The 20,244-nt window shown below is 41.3% G+C and overlaps 1 protein-coding gene across 1 annotated transcript in view; it reads left to right on the forward strand.

The window, feature by feature from the left end:
- The window catches only part of LOC144607481 (uncharacterized), a 31,630-nt gene extending 22,342 nt beyond the window's left edge, over positions 1 to 9,288 (forward strand). The window contains exons 42-53 of the mRNA XM_078424355.1: positions 1,023 to 1,130; positions 1,491 to 1,598; positions 2,377 to 2,430; positions 2,534 to 2,641; positions 4,824 to 4,877; positions 5,284 to 5,391; positions 5,479 to 5,532; positions 6,042 to 6,149; positions 6,243 to 6,522; positions 6,813 to 7,003; positions 7,458 to 7,703; positions 8,186 to 9,288. Coding sequence (XP_078280481.1) covers positions 1,023 to 1,130; positions 1,491 to 1,598; positions 2,377 to 2,430; positions 2,534 to 2,641; positions 4,824 to 4,877; positions 5,284 to 5,391; positions 5,479 to 5,532; positions 6,042 to 6,149; positions 6,243 to 6,522; positions 6,813 to 7,003; positions 7,458 to 7,703; positions 8,186 to 8,332 — 1,566 coding nt within the window. The 3' untranslated portion in view covers positions 8,333 to 9,288. The remainder of the gene's footprint in view (positions 1 to 1,022; positions 1,131 to 1,490; positions 1,599 to 2,376; positions 2,431 to 2,533; positions 2,642 to 4,823; positions 4,878 to 5,283; positions 5,392 to 5,478; positions 5,533 to 6,041; positions 6,150 to 6,242; positions 6,523 to 6,812; positions 7,004 to 7,457; positions 7,704 to 8,185) is intronic.
- The last annotated feature ends 10,956 nt before the right edge of the window (positions 9,289 to 20,244 follow it).

Consider the following 20,244-nt stretch of genomic DNA (forward strand, 5'->3'; position numbering starts at 1 on the left):
TCTCCCATCCCTGAATCTCCCATTCTCCTTTTTTTCCCTCTGCCCTGTCTCCTTTCATCCACATCCTCCCTCTAGCTTTGCATTTCACCCCCTTTCCTCATCTGACACCATTTTGTCTCATTTTCACCTTTAGTCTTTACTGCACCCATCTGCCTATCAGACCACCCTTCACCTTGTATCTACCTGTCACTAGCCAGGCGTTATCCCTCCCTCACCTCTCTTCGCCAGCTTCCTTCTCCCTACTACAATTACTCTGAAGAAGAATCCTGACTACAATATCATCCAGCAACTTCCCTCCACAGATGCTCACCTGACCCACAGAGTTCCTCCCACACTTTGTGTGTGGCTTAACATTCCAGTATCTGCGTTTCCTTGTGTCTCTCCAAGTTAACTTTTGTCCCACATTAAACAGTCGCTTAAATTCCTAACATTTGAAAATAAAAAATATTAAGAGTCAACGTAGCAAGAGTCCACAAGGGAAAGATTTAACTGAACAGCATGTAGCTGGATGATACTCTTCCACAAATCTTCCCCCTCTATCACAATCCATAAAAAAGGAAAACTGGACATCATTCATAAAGAAAATCTGCTAAATTGCATTTCGTATTGTTAAGAGCTTAAGCTTTTAAATCCCTTAAAACTAGGTAAATTGTTGTGTTCAATGCATCAAAATAATTTATAGGGTAATTATGTGCAGGTAGGAACTGCAGATGCAGGTGTAAATTGAAGGCAGTCACAAAATGCCAGAGTGTCGGGCAGGACAGGCAAAATCTCTAAAGAGAGAAGGCATGGGTGACTTTTTTTGGGTCGAGACCCTTCATCAGACTGAGGATAGGGTACCTATCCTCCCTCATATAATGTTTAATGCAATCGGAGAAATGCTTTCACTATTCAGATGCTTAAATGATTGACACTTAATGATATCCAGAGCAAATTATACAGTGAATAATTTGTCTAAAAAATGAAGCAAATGTATCTCCATTGTTACTCACGTTCTCCAAATAAATGTTTTTGCTTCACAGGGTGCTCCTGGTTTGCCCGGACCCACGGGTATCTCTGGTAACCGTGGAATTCTGGGTCTCTCAGGAATGAGAGGCGAACGTGGTTCCATAGGTGTCCAAGGTCAAACTGTGAGTTGTAATTGTATTATATTTACACTAATTTACAAATGCAAGCATTGTGCTTTTCATTTTGTTCTGTAAAATTCTTCATTCTGCAAGCAGCCTTTGCCATAAATTACATCTCGCATAAACTTTTGAGCACCCTACAAAAGTTAACTTCATAATGGAATCAACAGAAAGCATGTGTAAACATTCAGACCTGTCTTTAAGGACGTTTCCTCTTGATTATACTTTTAAGTCCAGACTTATTTTCCTGACAATGGATATGTTTGATATTAATTTTATTCCTTGCATTATCATCTGTCATCTTTCAACATTGCATTACATCTTCTCCTAACCAAAGTCTTTATCCTTCTCCATTGTATCTAGGGTGAGTCTGGCAAGCAAGGTCCAACTGGTTCATCTGGTGAACGTGGTCCTCCTGGACCAATGGGTCCTCCTGGTCTCGCTGGCCCATCTGGTGAAGCTGGTCGTGAGGTATGAACGCAATCAAAGCAAAGCCCTTGGAAAAATGATTTAAATCGGTTCTATAATGCAATGCTCAAACACTTACTTTTACACATTAGCATCTTTGCATACACCTTTTCCTTCTTTGCAATCTCCCAACATCAAATTTTTAATGCACACCGATAAAATAGGACTACGCACCATATTTTTCTTTGTGTGCCTGACAAAATGCTTTATTTGGGTAAATACGATCAAAAACTAAGTCAAGCAAATCCTTGCATCAGTTGTTTGGCTTCTTCTGGAAAGATTCTAATTGGAGTGCATGAAGTTGCATTTACACTTTCACCTGCAAATTCCACAGAGGGGAGAAATAATCTTCAGAAGGAATCTTTAAAACTGTGACTCTAATACCAGAAAAAGATGGCTGCACTTCTCCACAATGACTTGTGCATCTTCACAAGAGTCGGGGGGAAGGGCGGGGAAGTGACCTCTGGACACTAGATATACGTAGTGTCCATAAGATATTGAACCCATTTCATTCTGCATCATGGAATAAGATCACTTTCTCCAGGGAATCTCATTCCATTTTCACCCTGGCATCGTGTGATGGCCCTGGCTCTTGATATAAGCTGTATCCAGGGTGATACAACTACTGCATAGTGACATCTTGTTGTGAAATTAAATCTCCAACAATGCAGAACACAAAGTCAAATGCGAATGGAAAAACGTTGGAGAAAGGAATGCAAGTGATATGTTTTAATCTCAAAGCTCCAGGTTTTTAACATTTCTTTATTCTTGTCTCCCACAGGGTGCTCCTGGAGCAGAAGGCGCCCCTGGTCGCGATGGTGTTGTTGGCTCCAAGGTCTGTAGTTTTCCTCCATTTCATGCTTCCAAATATTGCTCATCTGACCAATTAATTGTTTTTAAGTGATGGTTTAAAAACGTAACTTTCTGCTCATTTTCAGGGTGATCGTGGTGAAGCTGGTGTGGCCGGTGCTCCTGGCGCTCCCGGTGCTCCTGGTGCTCCCGGCCCAGTTGGTCCCTCTGGAAAGTCCGGCGATCGTGGAGAGCCTGTAATTATACCTTTTTTCTTCCCCCTCTGCCTCTAGTATTTGAACTCCAAAATTGTGACATTTTCGCCTCAGTCATAGAATCATGCAGCATGGAGAATGGCTCCTTGCCCAACTTGCCCCATCTTCAGTGCCCTCCATAATGTTTGGAACAAAGACCAATCATTTATTTATTTGCCTCTGTACTCCACAATTTGAGATTTGTAATAGAAAAAAAAATCACATGAGGTTAAAGTGCACATTGTCAGATTTTAATAAAGGCCATTTTTATACATTTTGGTTTCACCATGTAGAAATTACAGCAGTGTTCATAAATAGTCCCCCCATTTCAGGGCACCATAATGTTTGGTAGGCAGCAATGTCATGTAAATGAAAGTAGTCATGTTTAGTATTTTGTTGCATATCCTTTGGCTGCTTGAAGTCTGCGATTCATGGACATCACCAGTTGCTGGGTGATTTCTCTGGTGATGCTCTGCCAGCCCTGTATTGCAGCCATCTTTAGCTTATGCTTGTTTTGAGGGCTAGTCCCCTTCAGTTTTCTCTTCAGCATATAAAAGGCATGCTCAATTGGGTTCAGATCGGATGATTGACTTGGCCACTCAAGAATTGACCATTTTTTAGCTTGGGAAAAACTCCTTTGTTGCTTTGGCAGTATGTTTGGGATCATTGTCTTTCTGTAGAATGAACTGCCGGCCAATGAGTTTTGAGGTATTTGTTTGAATTGAGCAGATAGGATGTATCTATACACTTCAGAATTCATTATGCTACTACCATCAGCAGTTGTATCATCAATGAAGTTAAGTGAGCCAGTACCTTCAGCAGCCATACATGCCCATGCCATAACAGCCCCACCACTGTGTTTCATAGATGAGGTGGTATGCTTTGAATCTTGGGCAGTTCCTTCTCTCCTCCATACTTTGCCCTTGCCATCACTCTGATATATGTTTATCTTTGTCTCATCTGTCCACAAGACATTTTTCCAGAATGCGGTTGCTCTTTTCAGTACTTCTTGGCAAACTGTAACTTGGCCATTCTATTTTTGCGGCCAACCAGTTGTTTGCATCTTGCAGTGTAGCCTCTGTATTTCTGTTCATGAAGTCTTCTGTGAACAGTGGTCATTGACAAATCCACACCTGACTCCTGAAGAATGTTTCTGATCTGTCGGACAGGTGTTTGGGGAGTATTCTCTGTCGTCAGCTGTGGAGGTCTTCCTTGGCCTGCCCGTCTCCTTGCGATTAGTAAGCTCACCAGTGCTCTCTTTCTTCTTAATGATGTTCCAAACAGTTGATTTTGGTAAGCCTAAGGTTTAACTGATGTCTCTCACAGTTTTATTCTTGTTTCTCAGTCTCATAATGGCGTCTTTGACTTTCATCGGCACATCGTTGGGGTCCTCATGTTGATAAACAGCAATAAAATTTTCCAAAGATGATGGAAAGACTGGAGGAAAGACTAGGCACTGAGAGCACTCTTATACCTGAATTAAGGAGGCAATTAAGCACGCTTGAGCAATTACAGACGCCTGTGAAGCTGTGTCCCAAACATTATGGTGCCCTGAAATGGGGGTCTATGTATAAACACAGGTGTAATTTCTACATGGTGAAACCAAAATGGATAAAAATGGCCTTTAATAAAATTTGACAATGTGCACTTTAAGCACATGTGATTTGTTTACTATTATGAATCTCAAATTGTGGATTTGCACGGTGGCGCAGCGGTAGAGTTGCTGCCTTACAGCGCCAGAGACTCTGGTTCGATCCCCGCCCACTATGGTGGCTCAGTGGTGCAGCGGTAGAGTTGCTGCCTTACAGTGCTTACAGTGCCGGAGACACCTGACTACGGGTGCTGTATGTACCTTCTCCCCGTGACCGGCATGGGTTTTCTCCAAGATCTTCGGTTTCCTCCCACACTCCAAAGACCGACAGGTTTGGTTGGCTTTGGTAACATTGTAAATGATCCCTAGTTGTGTGTGGGTTAGTGTTAGTGTGCGGGGATCACTGGTCGGCGCGGTCACGGTGGGCCGAAGGGCCTGTTTCCATGATGTATCTCTAAACTAAACTAAAAATATAACATATCAAAGATTAAAATTAAGTTTTACCACCTAATGTGGTTAGTCAAAACTGCACTATTTGAAATGTACTGATTTTTAAAATGTATTGAAAACTAAACAATTTGTGTTGTTTTTCAGGGTGCTGCTGGTCCAACAGGTCCCTCTGGTCCACTGGGCCCACGAGGTGCAAATGTAAGTGACATTTGCTTTATAACATTGTGCTCCAGATTGTTCAACTTAGTGGAGTTAAACTCCTTCAGGATCACTCGTAGCAAACAGCCTTCGCAGATGCATTTATACAAATTTAAGTAAGTCCAAAAAGACAATTTAAGGAACTAAAATGCTTACTAATTTGTATTCTTAGTTTAATTAGTGGAAACACAAAAATAAATTAGGCTGAACCAAATGCATAATTGTCTTTGTCTGAAAAGGTTTAAGTTTGAAGTAAAAAGAGTATAGGACGAAAACTCGACTAAATCCAACCCAACCCAACCTCACATCACCCAACTAGAACAGTGCTTTCCTTACTTAGATTTCCAGAATTGCTAATAAGGACTGTACAGATATCGGTAACTAAAGGGAACTTATTTTCAAATAGGGCCTGACTGGTCCACGTGGTGACAGAGGTGAAAGCGGTGAGAATGGAGCAAGAGGTATTAAGGGACATAGAGGATTCTCAGGTGCTCAAGGTCTTCCTGGACCATCCGTAAGTTAACCACTTTCATCGAAAAAAAACTTATTTCCAACTCTACAAATACTTTATTTCTGAATAATATTTAACTTCACCCAACAGGGTCCTCCTGGTGACCAAGGTCAACCTGGTCCCTCTGGTGCATCCGGTCCACATGTAAGTATACTCTCCATTGGTGTCTATTGGTAATAATACGGGGCAGTCGTTAAATAATGTTGCATTCAATAAAACAAAGTATCTGAAATCATGCAATTTGGAATGGTGGCAGGGGGGGCACAGCAGTGGGGTTGCTGCCTGCCGTACAGCGCCAGACACCCGGCTTTGATCCTGACTACGGGTGCTGTTTGTACGGAGTTTGCACGTTCTACCCGTGACCTGCGTGGGATTTCTCTGGGTGCTCCGGTTTCCTCCCTCACTCCAACGATATGCATGCTTGTAGGCTAATTGGCTTTGGTGTCATTGTAAATAGTCCCTAGTGTGTGTAGGATAGTGTTAGTGTAAGGGGTCAGCGCGGACTCAGTGTGCCAAAGTCCTGTTTGTGCCGTATCTCAAAACGAAACTAAATGCATAACCTTTCTACTAATTCCCTGATTTCTTTAACTTTGAGGAACATCTGACAAGATGATCACAAGTTTCACCTTCTATTACTTTTTCCTTTCTTCTAGGGTCCAAGTGGTCCTTCAGGTTCTCCTGGTAAAGATGGTACAAGTGGCTTGCCTGGCCCCATTGGTCCCCCTGGACCTCGTGGACGTACTGGTGAAATTGGACCTTCAGTAAGTAATGTCAACAAGTGCCATTGCAGCTAATTATCAACCTGATTTTCGCCGAGGGCTGTTTTCTCAACTAAATCTTAACCACCCCCACAGGGCCCCCCTGGACCTCCTGGTGTTCCCGGCCCCCCTGGTCCATCTCACAGAGGATTCGACTTCCAATTTGCAGCCCCACAATCAGAGAAAGGCCCAGACCCACTCCGTTACTTCAGATCAGATGATGCTGGCGCAGTTGCAGACCGTGACATTCAAGTTGACACCACCCTGAAGTCCCTTACCCAGCAAATCGAGAACATTCGCAGCCCCGAAGGTACCAGGAAGAACCCAGCCCGCACTTGCCGGGACCTGAAGATGTGCCACGCAGAATGGAAGAGCGGTAAGCCGAGATACAGAGCTGATCCACTGTCTATACAGCCATGGCTGGATTTATCCACGGGGTAGATTCGAATGTCGATATGATTCCATTCTCAAGCCAAATGCAAAGCTATAATCTAGAGGGAGAATTGTTATTTTTGCGTAATATAAAATTAAGCTGCCAAAAAAAAAAAGTCAGGTTAAAGTTAACTTTTAGTCTTGTCAGAATGTTTTCAAGTTCCGCAACATAACAGAGCCGGTCTAGCTGAATCACGAGCCGTGTGTTAATCACACCTTCCATTCCTCATGCAGGAGATTACTGGATTGATCCAAACCAAGGGTGCATCCTGGATGCCATCCGTGTCTATTGTAACATGGAGACTGGCGAGACATGCGTCTATTCAAGCCCACAGTCCATCCCACAAAAGAACTGGTACACAACCAAGAATCCAAAGGAGAAGAAACATGTCTGGTTTGGAGAGAACATGGATGGTGGCTTCCAGGTATGAACAAATGTTTTAAAAGGATAATTATATCCTTTATATCTGTGCAAGAGTAACTCAGCAAGTCAGGCAACATCTCTGGCGAATATGGAGATGTGACGTTTTGGTTCGAGATCCATGTTCTCCAGTGATGCTGGCTGACCTGTTCATTTACTCCAGCATCTTGTGTCCTTTTGTGTGTTTACCAGCATCTGCAGCTCCTTGTTTCTACATGAACAAACATTATGTTTTAACTCTTACAATAATTATTTTATTTTATTTAATTATGTAAGTTTATATTATTATTAATAATGAGATGGTAAATTAAAATGAATTTCTTTAGCAAAAAAAAAGGTAATTCAACGTGACTTTAAAGCATTTTATTCTTTGGAATTATGCTTCGATATTTTTAAATGAATAAGTTTAATTTTCAGAAACTGTAAGAAATAATGGCTTTATTCTTTCCGCATTTTAGTTTGGCTATGGTGGTGATGATGGCATTCTTGCTAGCGATGTCGCAATCCAGATTACCTTCCTGCGCTTGATGTCTTCCGAGGCAACACAGAACATCACATACCACTGTAAGAACAGCATTGCCTACATGGATGAGGAAGCTGGCAATCTGAAGAAGGCCGTCTTGCTCCAAGGTTCCAACGAGATTGAAATCAGAGCAGAAGGCAACAGTCGATTCACATACAGCGTTACTGAGGATGGTTGCACGGTGAGTTTCTATTGTCTATAACACCGTGAACAGCACCGCGAGGGCCGTAGGATCACAGAGGAACTTAATGATTTCTCCTCTAACATCAGAGAATTAATATATCAGGAAAAGTGCATCCCAACCTTCATGAAATTATATTTAATCTATGTTATTTTATAAATAGCTATATATTTCATCTTTAAGTTATTGAATTTATATTTATATGATATATATATATATATACACATATGTAAATGTAGCATTAGAGCTATTTTGGTAAGGTACATAATACCCTAAGGGACAGATTTTTCACTTTCACCATCAGTACAATATGGGAGGCAAGTTCAGTGGGATGAAAACCTTATACACTTTCCACGGGGCAGATAAATCCGTTGAGCAAAATATAGCAGTTTCCCCGTTTCTCCTTGTTTCTGTTCTCTATAGCAGTTGATGTGTGATTCCAGGAATTATTGATGATTCTTGATTTTCTTTTAACCCAACAGACACATACCGGCGATTGGGGTAGAACAGTCATTGAATACAAAACAACGAAAACATCACGACTGCCTATTATTGACATTGCACCTATGGATGTTGGTGGCGCTGATCAAGAATTTGGTGTTGACATTGGCCCAGTCTGCTTCTTGTAAAACGGACTTGAAATTTACTTGCAGTCATCTCTAAACTTTCTATGCATTGAATCCTAAAATCATTCGACAGCCACGGTCCACTTGCTTAAACTTCGGGCCTGAAGACAGGTGGGACAACTACAAGGACACTTTTTAATGTTCTCCGTTTCTACGGCAACAGGAAAAACATACTTGTCAGGTGTAAGCTTCCCCTTGGAGTTCAGAGATCACTGCAGGTGACATTTTGCCATATACCACTGCAGAGAAAAACTGAAAGATTGTATGTACCATTTTCAGGTGGCAAAATAAATTTGAAAAAATGTCAAAAGTTTGTTATTGTCCTCCTACATGTGGCAAGAAACCATCAAAATCTGTTCTCTCCTATTTTGTAGTGCAGAAGATTTAACAAAAACATCCTTACATCTTCTAATATGAATCTTTTAGGGCTACCTCATCACACAAATGTCACCTAGAATATCAACAAGCCAGTGAATCAAAAAGAAATCCCAGGGTAGGTTACACAGCTTTAAGAAAAAAATGTATAAAAACAAAGGTGCTATTTAAGCTTAGGTTCTTTTAATCCTTCAATACATCAAGGATAAGAAGCTTTGACTGGTGCTGAGATACATTCCTCACTGTCAAGGAAGACAGTGAATCTCCGTTCCGTATGAGGTGCTATTTAGAAGTGTCTGTCTACACTAGGAGAACGCTTTTATGTACAATACAAAACACCGTAAACTGCCTGTCTTTTCCAAAGTTAAGCATGTGGATCCCTTTCTCTTCTGCCAATCCTGTTTCATCATCTCAATGCCCTTTTCATGCTTTTTTTTTAGCAATACGTCTTTTTTTTTCTACTCTAGAGGGGAAATAAAAAGAGGCAGACACTTCCGGGGCGAGTACATGGATATGTACCTGTTTTGTATATGTATAATAATTTGAGATGTTTTTAATTTTGAATGCTGAAATAAAGCATGTTAAATGATCTAAGAAATCTTGGTTAATATGTATTCTTCACTCATTAGTTCACATAAATCCATTAATACTTTTAAAATCAATCAGTTCATAATACCCTAAGGGACAGTCAATCAGTTCATCCAGAAAAAGGCTTTTTTTTTGTTGCATTCCTTAAAACCCCATGAAACAGTACTGAAAACACCAGCAATTTCTTAGACATTGAAACAGGAAATTTAAAAAAAGATTCACTTCAGGAATTGCATTAATTTAGATTGGTTTAAATCTATTTAGAACTCGCTAAAACTAAGTGGTAAACTAAGAACATTAATGGCAGTGCAGAGAAGCTTGTTTTGTATTAAATAAGTGAACATTGACACTATTTCAAAAAGATAACAACGCAAAATAAATAAAATATGCACAAATGTAAACTAAAACATAGTTCTCATTTTGTGGAAATAGGATATCTTCATAAATATTTTTGCCTTTTTTTATTCCCCACACCTACAAGGAGAAAGTTTTATAAACTACATTGGTTCTATCCAAGATGTGCTAAGATCATAATAGCCTTTCCATGCTCTCCCAAATCAGAATTAAAAGCTTTATTTTCACTTGATGCTTATTTTTGATATTAATTCTGGTTTATAAAAAAAAATTCAATATCTGTACAACCTATGCAATAGCTATTTTTTTATTCATCACTATGCTTTGACACTTACATATTTCCAGTTCTTTTAACACAATGTCCCAACATTTTGGTTTAGTTTGGTTTGTTATTGTCACATGTACCGTGTTCTGTGTGCTATCCGATCAAACCATACCATGAGTACCAACCTACACAAGTAGAAGAGTGAATAATTACAGGCACTCTTCTGGGACAGCATGCAAAGAATCGCTAGGTTCCGACACCATCTTGCAACTTTAAAGTCTCTGAAAATATTTAGTCTGACCTTGGCCAAAGGAGATATGCTTTTCTAATTTTATCACTTTAAAGCCCGGTGTCCTGAAGGCACTGGATCAATGAAGTCGGAATTGGCCTGGTTCAACACGATGTTGTCGGTTCCTTTCATGGCCGTAGCGATGTGTACAAGATAACAACAAGTCACATTTAATTTCCTGGTGCCATTTTATATTATGTAAAACTGCAGATTCTAAAAGGCTTTAGTTCTCCAGCACCAACTCTTGCATTTCTGCACAGCTATTCAGAATTCAGCCACTTATTCCTGAGAGACACGTGTCGTTTCTTCCCACCGTTGTTTTTATCTTTCTTCCTTTACAGCTCTGCAGCAAATGGCCAGACCTCTTTCCTATTAATATCTCTTCCATTCCTGCAGCTAATATTGCTGTTACTGCATATTTTGCCCCATTTGCTCTTCATCCAGCTGCATTAAACTAGTAACATCTTTGAATGAAAAAGTTACAGAGAAATTGGATTTGTCTTAGAATGGAAGTAGTACGTTTTCTTTTCTTTCATTTCAAACATTTCAGCTTATTGTTTCAGAGAGTGAAACTAATCTTTGTGTTGACAGAGTGAGAGTATAGCCCTTTATGATAGAACAATATGTGGAAGTGCATGTTCTTCTTTAGGCACTTCCATGAATTTTAGTGTAAGAAAATAACTGCAGATGCTGGTACAAATCGAAGGGATTTACAAGTCTGAAGAAGGGTCTCGACCCGAAACGTCACCCATTCCTTCTCACCTGAGATGCTGTCTGACCTGCTGAGTTACTCCAGCATTTTGTGAATAAATATCCATGAATTTTAGCATCAATTCATTAAATTTGCAGGAATACCATGTCATTTTACAAATGCATGTTTCTTTTAAATACAAGGGGTACTTCTAACAATGACAAATAATCCTTTCTTCATTTTCTCTGACGATTGCCAATTTTCATCTATTGGCAAAAGCGTCAATTTTGGTGTTCAATAACTCCTTTTTCTGAATGATATTACTCCACAACATCCATTATACAACTGGTTAATCTGGCAACAAAGGCAGTAGATAAATTACAAATCTATCAACAATCTTGACTGGCTAATTAAGCTCTATAGATCAACATGTTTACTCATCTATCATATTCATCCTTAATTGATTTAATTCTATCAATGACATGATTCATTTCAATAACATCTTGGTTAGAAAAGAAGATACTACTGCAGTTGACCAAAACCTTAGTCAATGTGGAAGATGCATTAAACTTCTTAAAGGAGTAAAGATAGGAGACATTTATGGGGGGAGCATCAGATCTGGGAGCCCAAGCAACGAATAGTGGAGCAAGGAAAATGGGAGATGTGGAGGATATATTAGAGGAAGTGAGATCATTGAGGAGGGGGGAAGGGGTGGAGTTGTGGACCCGTGGAAGGATACAGAGGCAGGGTGAATACACAAAGGCCACCCCTTCATCGCTGGTTCAATGCTCATGATCTATTAGGTAACTTCCTTACTCTTCTCTGAGCTTTGACATCTGAACTACCTGCAGCAAACACCTCAAAGCAAATGGGCGATCGTTTCGCTGAATATCTTCGCTCAGTCTGCCTGAACCTACTTGATCTCCCGGTTGCTAAACACCTTAATGCTCCATCCCATTCCCACACAGACCTTTCTGTCCTAGGTCACCTCCATTGTCAGTGACAAGAGAGAGAGAGAGAGGGAGAGAGAGAGAGAAAGAAAGAAAAATGACAGAATTTGCTGCAATTGAAATGAGGAACAAAGCATTTTCTGTGAATAGAACAATACAGCACAACAGGCCCTTCAGCCCACAATGTCTGTTCCAAACATGAGGCCAAGATAAACCAATCCTATCTGCCTCCACGTGAGTCTTGTCTCTCCAGTCTCCACATAGTCTGTTGCCTATCCAAAACATTTTTTTCTATGCCACTATTGTGTCTGCATCCACCACCACTCCTGGTGCCATGTTGGAGGTCGATGGGACTAGATTTTGTAGATTTCGAGATACAGCTCAGAAACAGGCCCTTCGGCCCACCGGGTCTGCGCCGTCCAGTGATCCGCGCACACTAACACTGTCCTACACTCACTAGGGACAATTTTTACATTTGCCCAGCCAATTAACCTACATACCTGAACGTCTTTGGAGTGTGGGAGGAAACCGAAGATCTCAGAGAAAACCCACGCAGGTCACAGGGAGAACGTACAAACTCTGTACAGACGGCACCCGTAGTCAGGATCAAACCTGAGTCTCCGGCGCTGCATTCGCTGTAAGGCAGCAACTCTCCCGCTGCGCCACCGTGCCGCAACTAGTGAAGGTGGGACATGTTGGCCGGTGTGGGCAAGTTGGGCCAAAGGGCCATAGGTTCATTCTATGCTGTATGAATCTGTGATTCTAACAAAGTTTCAAAGGGAATATCATTGTAAATATAATTGCATAAGTTTAATGAGGAAACAGCTAATTTTTGAAATTGTTAAAGGGTGAGTTGTGAACCAATATTGGGAAAATCCTTAGTGCATGTAACATTTAAATAGAATGCGTAGGAAGGAAATGCAGATGCTGGTTTAAACCTAAGATAGACATAAAAAGCTGGAGTAACTCAACGGGACAGGCAGCATCTCTGGAGAAAAGGAATGGATGAAGTTTCGGGTCAAGACCCTTTTTCAGACACCCTTGTGTGATTTGTAAAGTGGCTGCTGCTTAGGTGTTGGTGGATGTCACCAAATGGCCTTGAACAATCACCAACATATAGTTTCTCAATGAATTCAGGGGATAAAAAAGTAGAAATCTCAGCTATATCTTGAAAAGCGACTTGCACAAGTGAAATTAGTCCTGACTGCAAAACAAAACGTCAGTACTTTTAGAGAGTATAAGAAAATAACTGCAGATGCTGGTACAAATCGAAGGTATTTATTCACAAAATGCTGGAGTAACTCAGCAGGTCAGGCAGCATCTCGGGAGAGAAGGAATGGGTGACGTTTCGGGTCGAGACCCTTCTTCAGACTGGAGTCCCTTACGAGTCTGATGAAGGGTCTGAAGCAGACTGCAGACCCTTACGAGTCTGAAGAAGGGTCTCGACCCGAAACATCACCCAGTACTTTTAGAGAGATCGACTGCAACTGGACCAGGTTACAACAATACAACAACAACTGGACCAGGTTACAAACATTAATGACTTAGATGAAGGGATTAAAAGTACCATTAGCAAATTTGCAGATGATACTAAGCTGGGGGATAGTGTGAATTGTGAGGAAGATGCAATAAGGCTGCAGGGTGACTTGGACAGGTTGTGTGAGTGGGCGGATACATGGCAGATGCAGTTTAATGTAGATAAGTGTGAGGTTATTCACTTTGGAAGTAAGAATAGAAAGGCAGATTATTATCTGAATGGTGTCAAGTTAGGAAGAGGGGATGTTCAACGAGATCTGGGTGTCCTAGTGCATCAGTCACTGAAAGGAAGCATGCAGGTACAGCAGGCAGTGAAGAAAGCCAATGTAATGTTGGCCTTCGTAACAAGAGGAGTTGAGTATAGGAGCAAAGAGGTCCTTCTACAGTTGTACTGGGCCCTGGTGAGACCGCACCTGGAGTACTGTGTGCAGTTTTGGTCTCCAAATTTGAGGAAGGATATTCTTGCTATTGAGGGCGTGCAGCGTAGGTTCACTAGGTTGATTCCCGGAATGGCGGGACTGTCGTATGTTGAAAGGCTGGAGCAATTAGGCTTGTATACACTGGAATTTAGAAGGATGAGGGGGGATCTTATTGAAACATATAAGATAATTAGGGGATTGGACACATTAGAGGCAGGAAACATGTTCCCAATGTTGGGGGAGTCCAGAACAAGGGGCCACAGTTTAAGAATAAGGGGTAGGCCATTTAGAACGGAGATGAGGAAGAACTTTTTCAGTCAGAGAGTGGTGAAGGTGTGGAATTCTCTGCCTCAGAAGGCAGTGGAGGCCAGTTCGTTGGATGCTTTCAAGAGAGAGCTGGATAGAGCTCTTAAGGATAGTGGAGTGAGGGGGTATGGGGAGAAGGCAGGAACGGGGTACTGATTGAGAGTGATCAGCCATGATCGCATTGAATGGCGGTGCTGGCTCGAAGGGCTGAATGGCCTACTCCTGCACCTATTGTCTATTGTCTATTGTCTATAATAATGTTCAATAATGTTCTATTAAACTAAGCCTGTGAAACTGACTGCTTTTAATTCCTGATTTTCCTCACTTTGGAAGATTTTCATCCTTGAAAGTAACATTTATGTTAAAGACGAAGGCTTTTGAATCAATTGTTCATGAAGTTTTGTATTACTGGGCTGTGCGAATAAAAGTCCTGCTTTCAGAGCGAAATGTAGGAACTGTTTATGTGTAGGAGGGACCTGCAGATAATGGTTTACACCGAAGATAGAGCAGGCTGCTTTTAGAAATGAACCACCATTAACTTGATAATTTCAAAGTGAACATCTACCACCTATGAATTTTGTGAAATTCAGGAGAATGAAGATATAACCTTTAAATACTAGCGATTTTTAGAACGTTTCCGTGGGTGACACTAGTTCACTGCAATGCTTTTTATACTGAATGTGATTCCAGTCACGTCACTGTGAATGAGCCTATGAGCCTACCCACAGGCGCTCAGTATGATTACGAAAAAGTGCAAGAACTACAGCCATTTCGTGCCATTTCTACAAGTCCCCCAGCTTTCAATTTTGCAAGAACTCTGCGAACACGGGGAACGAGTTCTGCGAGATGTCTTGGGCTGATTTACATCGAACTGGTTTAGATTTGTTTCAGCATGGACTTCTGAAGAGACGTCTTCGCAACGCGACCGAACAGAGCAGGGCTTTGTTTCATGACGGGTCGTGTTTTTTGTGGTTTTATATTTTCAATCCAACATTTCAGTACTTTTTAAATCGTCTTGGATACACGATTTACAAGTTAAATTCATTGTTCTGATGAAAGCAGAACCAAACAAAAAAAATTGTTATGTTTTCTAGTAAAATGTATATTGTGAAGACCTTGTGATCGTGGTCTAGCTCTCTGATCATGAGTGATTTTGTTTTTGCCTCGTGATATTTGTGCGTTTTACTTTGTTGGTTTAAGGATTGAGACTTGGGCTGGGTTTTCAATATATTTCATATTTTAAGATTTGATCTGTAAATTAGAAGGTATGAAAACAAGTCCGAGGTGGAATACTTTTTCGATACTCGTGCTGATCTCGAAAATGTCAGGTTTGTTTTTACTTGTACTAACAACTCTTCTTGGGAGATTTTTTTTAACCACTATTGGCGATTAAAAGATCTGATTTTCATTGAAATGTAAGAAAAAAAACGTTATTATCAAATCTATGCCACTGGATTTAAAATTGCTCAACTCCCTGTTTGTGTTCTGGTGTGGTGTGTGTGTTTTAAAACGTACCAGTTAATAAGATTGGAAAAGCCCGGATACTTTGTGTTTAAAGTTTAGCAGACGAAAATCCAGCCAATCAGTTAATATAGCTTCAGATTTACTGTTCTAATGACAGTGAAATTGTCTGAATTATTGAAAAGTGACAGCAACTTATGGATTTTTTAATGTCTATCGATAAACTTGCAAATCCAGATATGTTTGCCTTTCCAAGAGTTTCTTTTCCTGAGCGCGGTAAAAGATATAATCAATGAACCATTGTTACCAGAAAAGGCACTGGAGATGTTAAATCTTGTCGAATGAAGTGTAGTAACTCAAATGGATGTACGATCTTCTTGATCCTAAGAATATTTTATTTGGTAAGGGTTGTAATTTGTTATTTGGTGGTAATTTGTTAAAATACTATTTAGCATTTCATTTTCTGCACTTCAACTTCTAGTTTTGTTTTATTTTCTTCAAAACAAAATTAAATGCCAATGCCAATTCTTATTATTATTATCGATGTATTTCACCTGCACGTCGGCGCAGCTTAGTTTAGAGATACAGCACGGCACAGGCCCTTCGGCCCACCCAGTTTACACCGACCATCGATGACCGATTTACATTAGTTCTATGTGTAGGAAGGAGCTGCAGATGGTTGTTAAAAATACACCGAAGATAGACTCTAAATGCTGGAGCAACTCAACGGGTCAGGCAGCATCTCTGGAGAGAAGGACCGAGACCCTTCTTCAGACTGAAGAAGTCTGAAGAAGGGTCTCGACTCGAAACGTCATTCATTCATTCTCTGCAGAGATGCTGCCTGACCCATTGAGTTGCCCCAGCATTTGGAGTCTATCTTCCGTACATTAGTTCTATGTTATCCTTTGTTCTATGTTATCGTGATGATCTGGACGCCATAAATCCCCCAGGAAGGCGCTAGGTTGGAAGTCACTTTGCAATGGGGGGAAAAAACAAAGTCAGGGAGCCCAATAATGATCGTTTGCAGCTTCCTTTGCAGTAATTATATCCTTTTGATGCAGAATGCAAAATCCAGGTTGCACGTAATAGAGGACAGGGATATTTAGCATTAATAAAGTGGTAATATTCTCTCTTCATAATGTTTCTGTGAAATTCCTTGCAACACTTTGCACAAAGAGGACATAAATATTTGTTGCGTTTGTGCTTCAAAGAAGCATCGCAGGAATCCTTTTTTTTTAAGCTAATCAGCCTCACATAATTTTAGGTGGAGTTGGAAGATTTCGCAGGGCGGAGGCAGGGTAAAAGTTTGTTTAATTTCACCAACTAGAAACAAGTATCCATCAAGGTAGCAAATTTAAAAGATGAAAGGGAGAAACTGGCTTGAAATTGCCCTGGCAACATGCGTTAAATATTTGTGACCGCCGGTTGGAATCTGAATTTGTGTGTGTGTGTGTGTATATATATATATATATTTATTTATTTATATATAAATCATGCTTCAAACATTCGTTGCAAACAAAAACGCTCGCATTCGGGACAAAAGGGACTGCAGATGCTGGAATTTGTAGTTAAATTGCACAGCAGGGGAACAAGAGGTTCTGGAGTTAAAAAAATGAACTAATTGCAAGAAGAGCTCAGGGAGTCCAGCAGCATCTGTGGTGGCAAAGTACTGCTGCACAGTATCTTGGATGCTGCTCCTCACGCTGAGCTCCTCCAGGAAATTGGAGGGTTTTGTTTTGCTCTCACATTAAGGATGTTTTGTTTTGAATTTCAATCCCAATCAAGTTGGCGTGTCAGAGAGGATTCTCTTGAACTTCTACAGGTGTGCAGTAGGGAGCATATTGTCTGGTTGCGTCACGGCCTGGTTCGGCAACTTGAACGCCCAGGAGCGGAAAAGAGTGCAAAAAGTTGTGAACACTGCCCAGTCCATCACCAGGTTTGACCTCTCCACCATCGTGGGGATTTACCGGAGTCGCTGCCTCAAAAAGGCAGCCAGCATCATCAGAGACCCACACCATCCTGGCCAAACACTCATTTCACTCCTGCCATCAGGAAGAAGGTACAGGAGCCTGAAAACTTTAACGTCCAGGTTCAGGTATAGCTTCTTCCCTACAGCCATCAGGCTATTAAATAAGCTCTGAAATACAATAGACTATTATTATTATTATTGCATTACCAATGTTTGCTTTTTGTGTGCACATATGTGTGTATGTGTATATATGTATATATATGTGTGTGTGTGTATGTGCACTTGTGAGTATGTGTAAAAAATATACACTGAACTTTTTTTTCTCTCGTTTATTATATTATTTACAGTGTACTATGTTTACATATTCTGTTCTGCTGCGGCAAGTAAGAATTTCCTTATTCTATCTGGGACATATGATAATAAAACACTTGACTCGTGAAAGTTGATGCCAAGGTGCCACAGATGAGGCTGCTAAAGAAGATGAGAGCCTATGGTATTAGAGGGAAGATACTAGTAAGGGAAGTGGGTGGAAGAAGGCAACTGTGGGAATTAAGGGGGCTTTTTCTGGTTGGCTGCCAATAATTGGGGCGTTCAGGTCGGTGTTAGGTCCGCTACTTTTCATGTTGTATATTCATGATTTGGATGATGGAACTGATGACTTTGCGGCTAAGTTTGCAGATGACGCGAAGATAGGTGCAGGTACAGGTAGTGTGGAGGAAGCAGGAGGTCTACAGAAGGACTTGGACAGAGTGGGCAAGGAAGTGGCAGATGGAATACAGCGTAGCAAAGTGTGGAGTCATGCATTTTGGTAGTGGGAATAAAGGCAAGGCTGTTTTCTAAATGGAGAGAGGATTCAGAAATCGGAGGCGAAAAGGGACTTGGGAGTGCTGGTGTAGGATTTCCAAAAGGTTAATTCGCAAGTTGAATTGGTAGTAAGATGGCAAATGCAATGCTAGCATTCATTTTGAGAAGACTAGGATATAAAAGCAGGGATGCAACGGTGAGGCTTTATAAGGCACAGGTCTGGCGGCTTTTGGGATATTGTGATCAATTTTGGCCCTCACACCTGAAGGGTACGTTATCATTGGAAAGGGTCCAGAGGAGGTTTACAAGAATTATCCCAGGAATGATTGGGTTAATGTATGATGATTGTCTGACGGCTCTGGGCTTTTACTCGCTGGAGTTTAGAAGGATGAGGGGTAACCTCGTTGAAATTTACCGAAGAGTGAAAGGCCTGGATAGAGCGGCTGTGGAGAAGATGTATCCACTAGTGGGAGAGTCTAGCTAGGACCAGAGGGCACAGCCTCAGCTAAAAGGTCCTTTAGAAAGGAGATGAGGAAAAATTTATTTAGTCAGAGGTTGGTGAATCTGTAGAAATCATTGCCACAGATGGCTATGGAGGCCAAGTCTTGGTAGTGGAGATTGACAAGTTCTTGATTAATATGGGCGTCAAAGGATACGGGAAGAAGGCAGGAGAATGGGGTTGAAAGTGAAAGATAGATCAGCCACGATTGAATGGCAGAGTAGACTCGATGGCTCGAATGGCTTAATTCTGTTCCTCTGACTTATGAACTTATGAACTCACAAGCTGTGTGTTAGACAGCACTGATTGGTCCGGGTGCTCCCCCTAGTCTCAGTTCTGACTGGAGTTGATGCGCTCGATCATTTCCGCGGAAAGACACGCACAGTTACGCGGCGAATTTCCCACCAGGCATGGATGGCAACTGGCCAATCAACGGCCTGAAAACAAATGATCCCTCACCTGGTTGGTTGCTGGAGCGCGAGCGGGATTGGCTGCTTTTGGAGGACAACTCGTCAGTGATTGACAATAGACAATAGACAATAGGTGCAGGAGTAGGCCATTCGGCCCTTCGAGCCAGCACCGCCATTCAATGTGATCATGGCTGATCATTCTCAATCAGTAACCTGTTCCTGCTTTCTCCCCATACCCCCTGACTCTGCTATCTTTAAGAGCTCTATCTAGCTCTCTCTTGAATGTATTCAGAGAATTGGCCTCCACTGCCCTCTGAGCAGTGGCCATACACCAACTCAAGCCAGAGGTGAACCATCGGCAGGTCCACTGCCTGCTCTGTGATTGGAGCAAAAAATCCCCCAGACCTGCTGGAAACCACAAGGAGAGAATGGTCCTGAACTACTCTACACCTCATTGGACTATCTGTGATCTGACTTTACCTCGCACTAAACATTATTCCCTTATCATGTATCAGTGCACTGCAAATGGATATTATCTTTCCACTGACTGGTCAGCATGCAACAGAAGCTTTTCACTGTACCTCCATACACACGACAAAAAAATAAACAAAACTAAACTAAAGAGTCTGAAGAAGGGTCTCGACCCAAAATGTCACACATTTCTTCCATCCAGAGACGCTGCCTGCCCCGCTGAGTTACTCCAGCATTTTGTGTCCCTTCTTAAACTAAACTAAAATTAGATGAGTGTTTGGCTGATTGTGGCCATTCTATTGTCTATTTATGGTAACAATATGAGGGCTCATTGTCATTTGGGACATTCAAGAGCAGTAGTTGGCTGTGTGCCAAGGGGATTGACACCTCTGGTTTAGAACCTTAAAATTTCTTCCCATCTTTGAAGTTGGGGTAAATTCTTGCTCATTGATAATAGGGTACTCCATGGCAGCCAGTGAAAGACACTCTTTGGTCTGCCCAAAATATGTTGGTCTTCCAGCACGGCGA

This window comes from Rhinoraja longicauda, chromosome 29 (genome assembly GCF_053455715.1).
Source record: "Rhinoraja longicauda isolate Sanriku21f chromosome 29, sRhiLon1.1, whole genome shotgun sequence".
In the NCBI taxonomy this organism is placed as follows: Eukaryota; Metazoa; Chordata; class Chondrichthyes; order Rajiformes; family Arhynchobatidae; genus Rhinoraja; species Rhinoraja longicauda.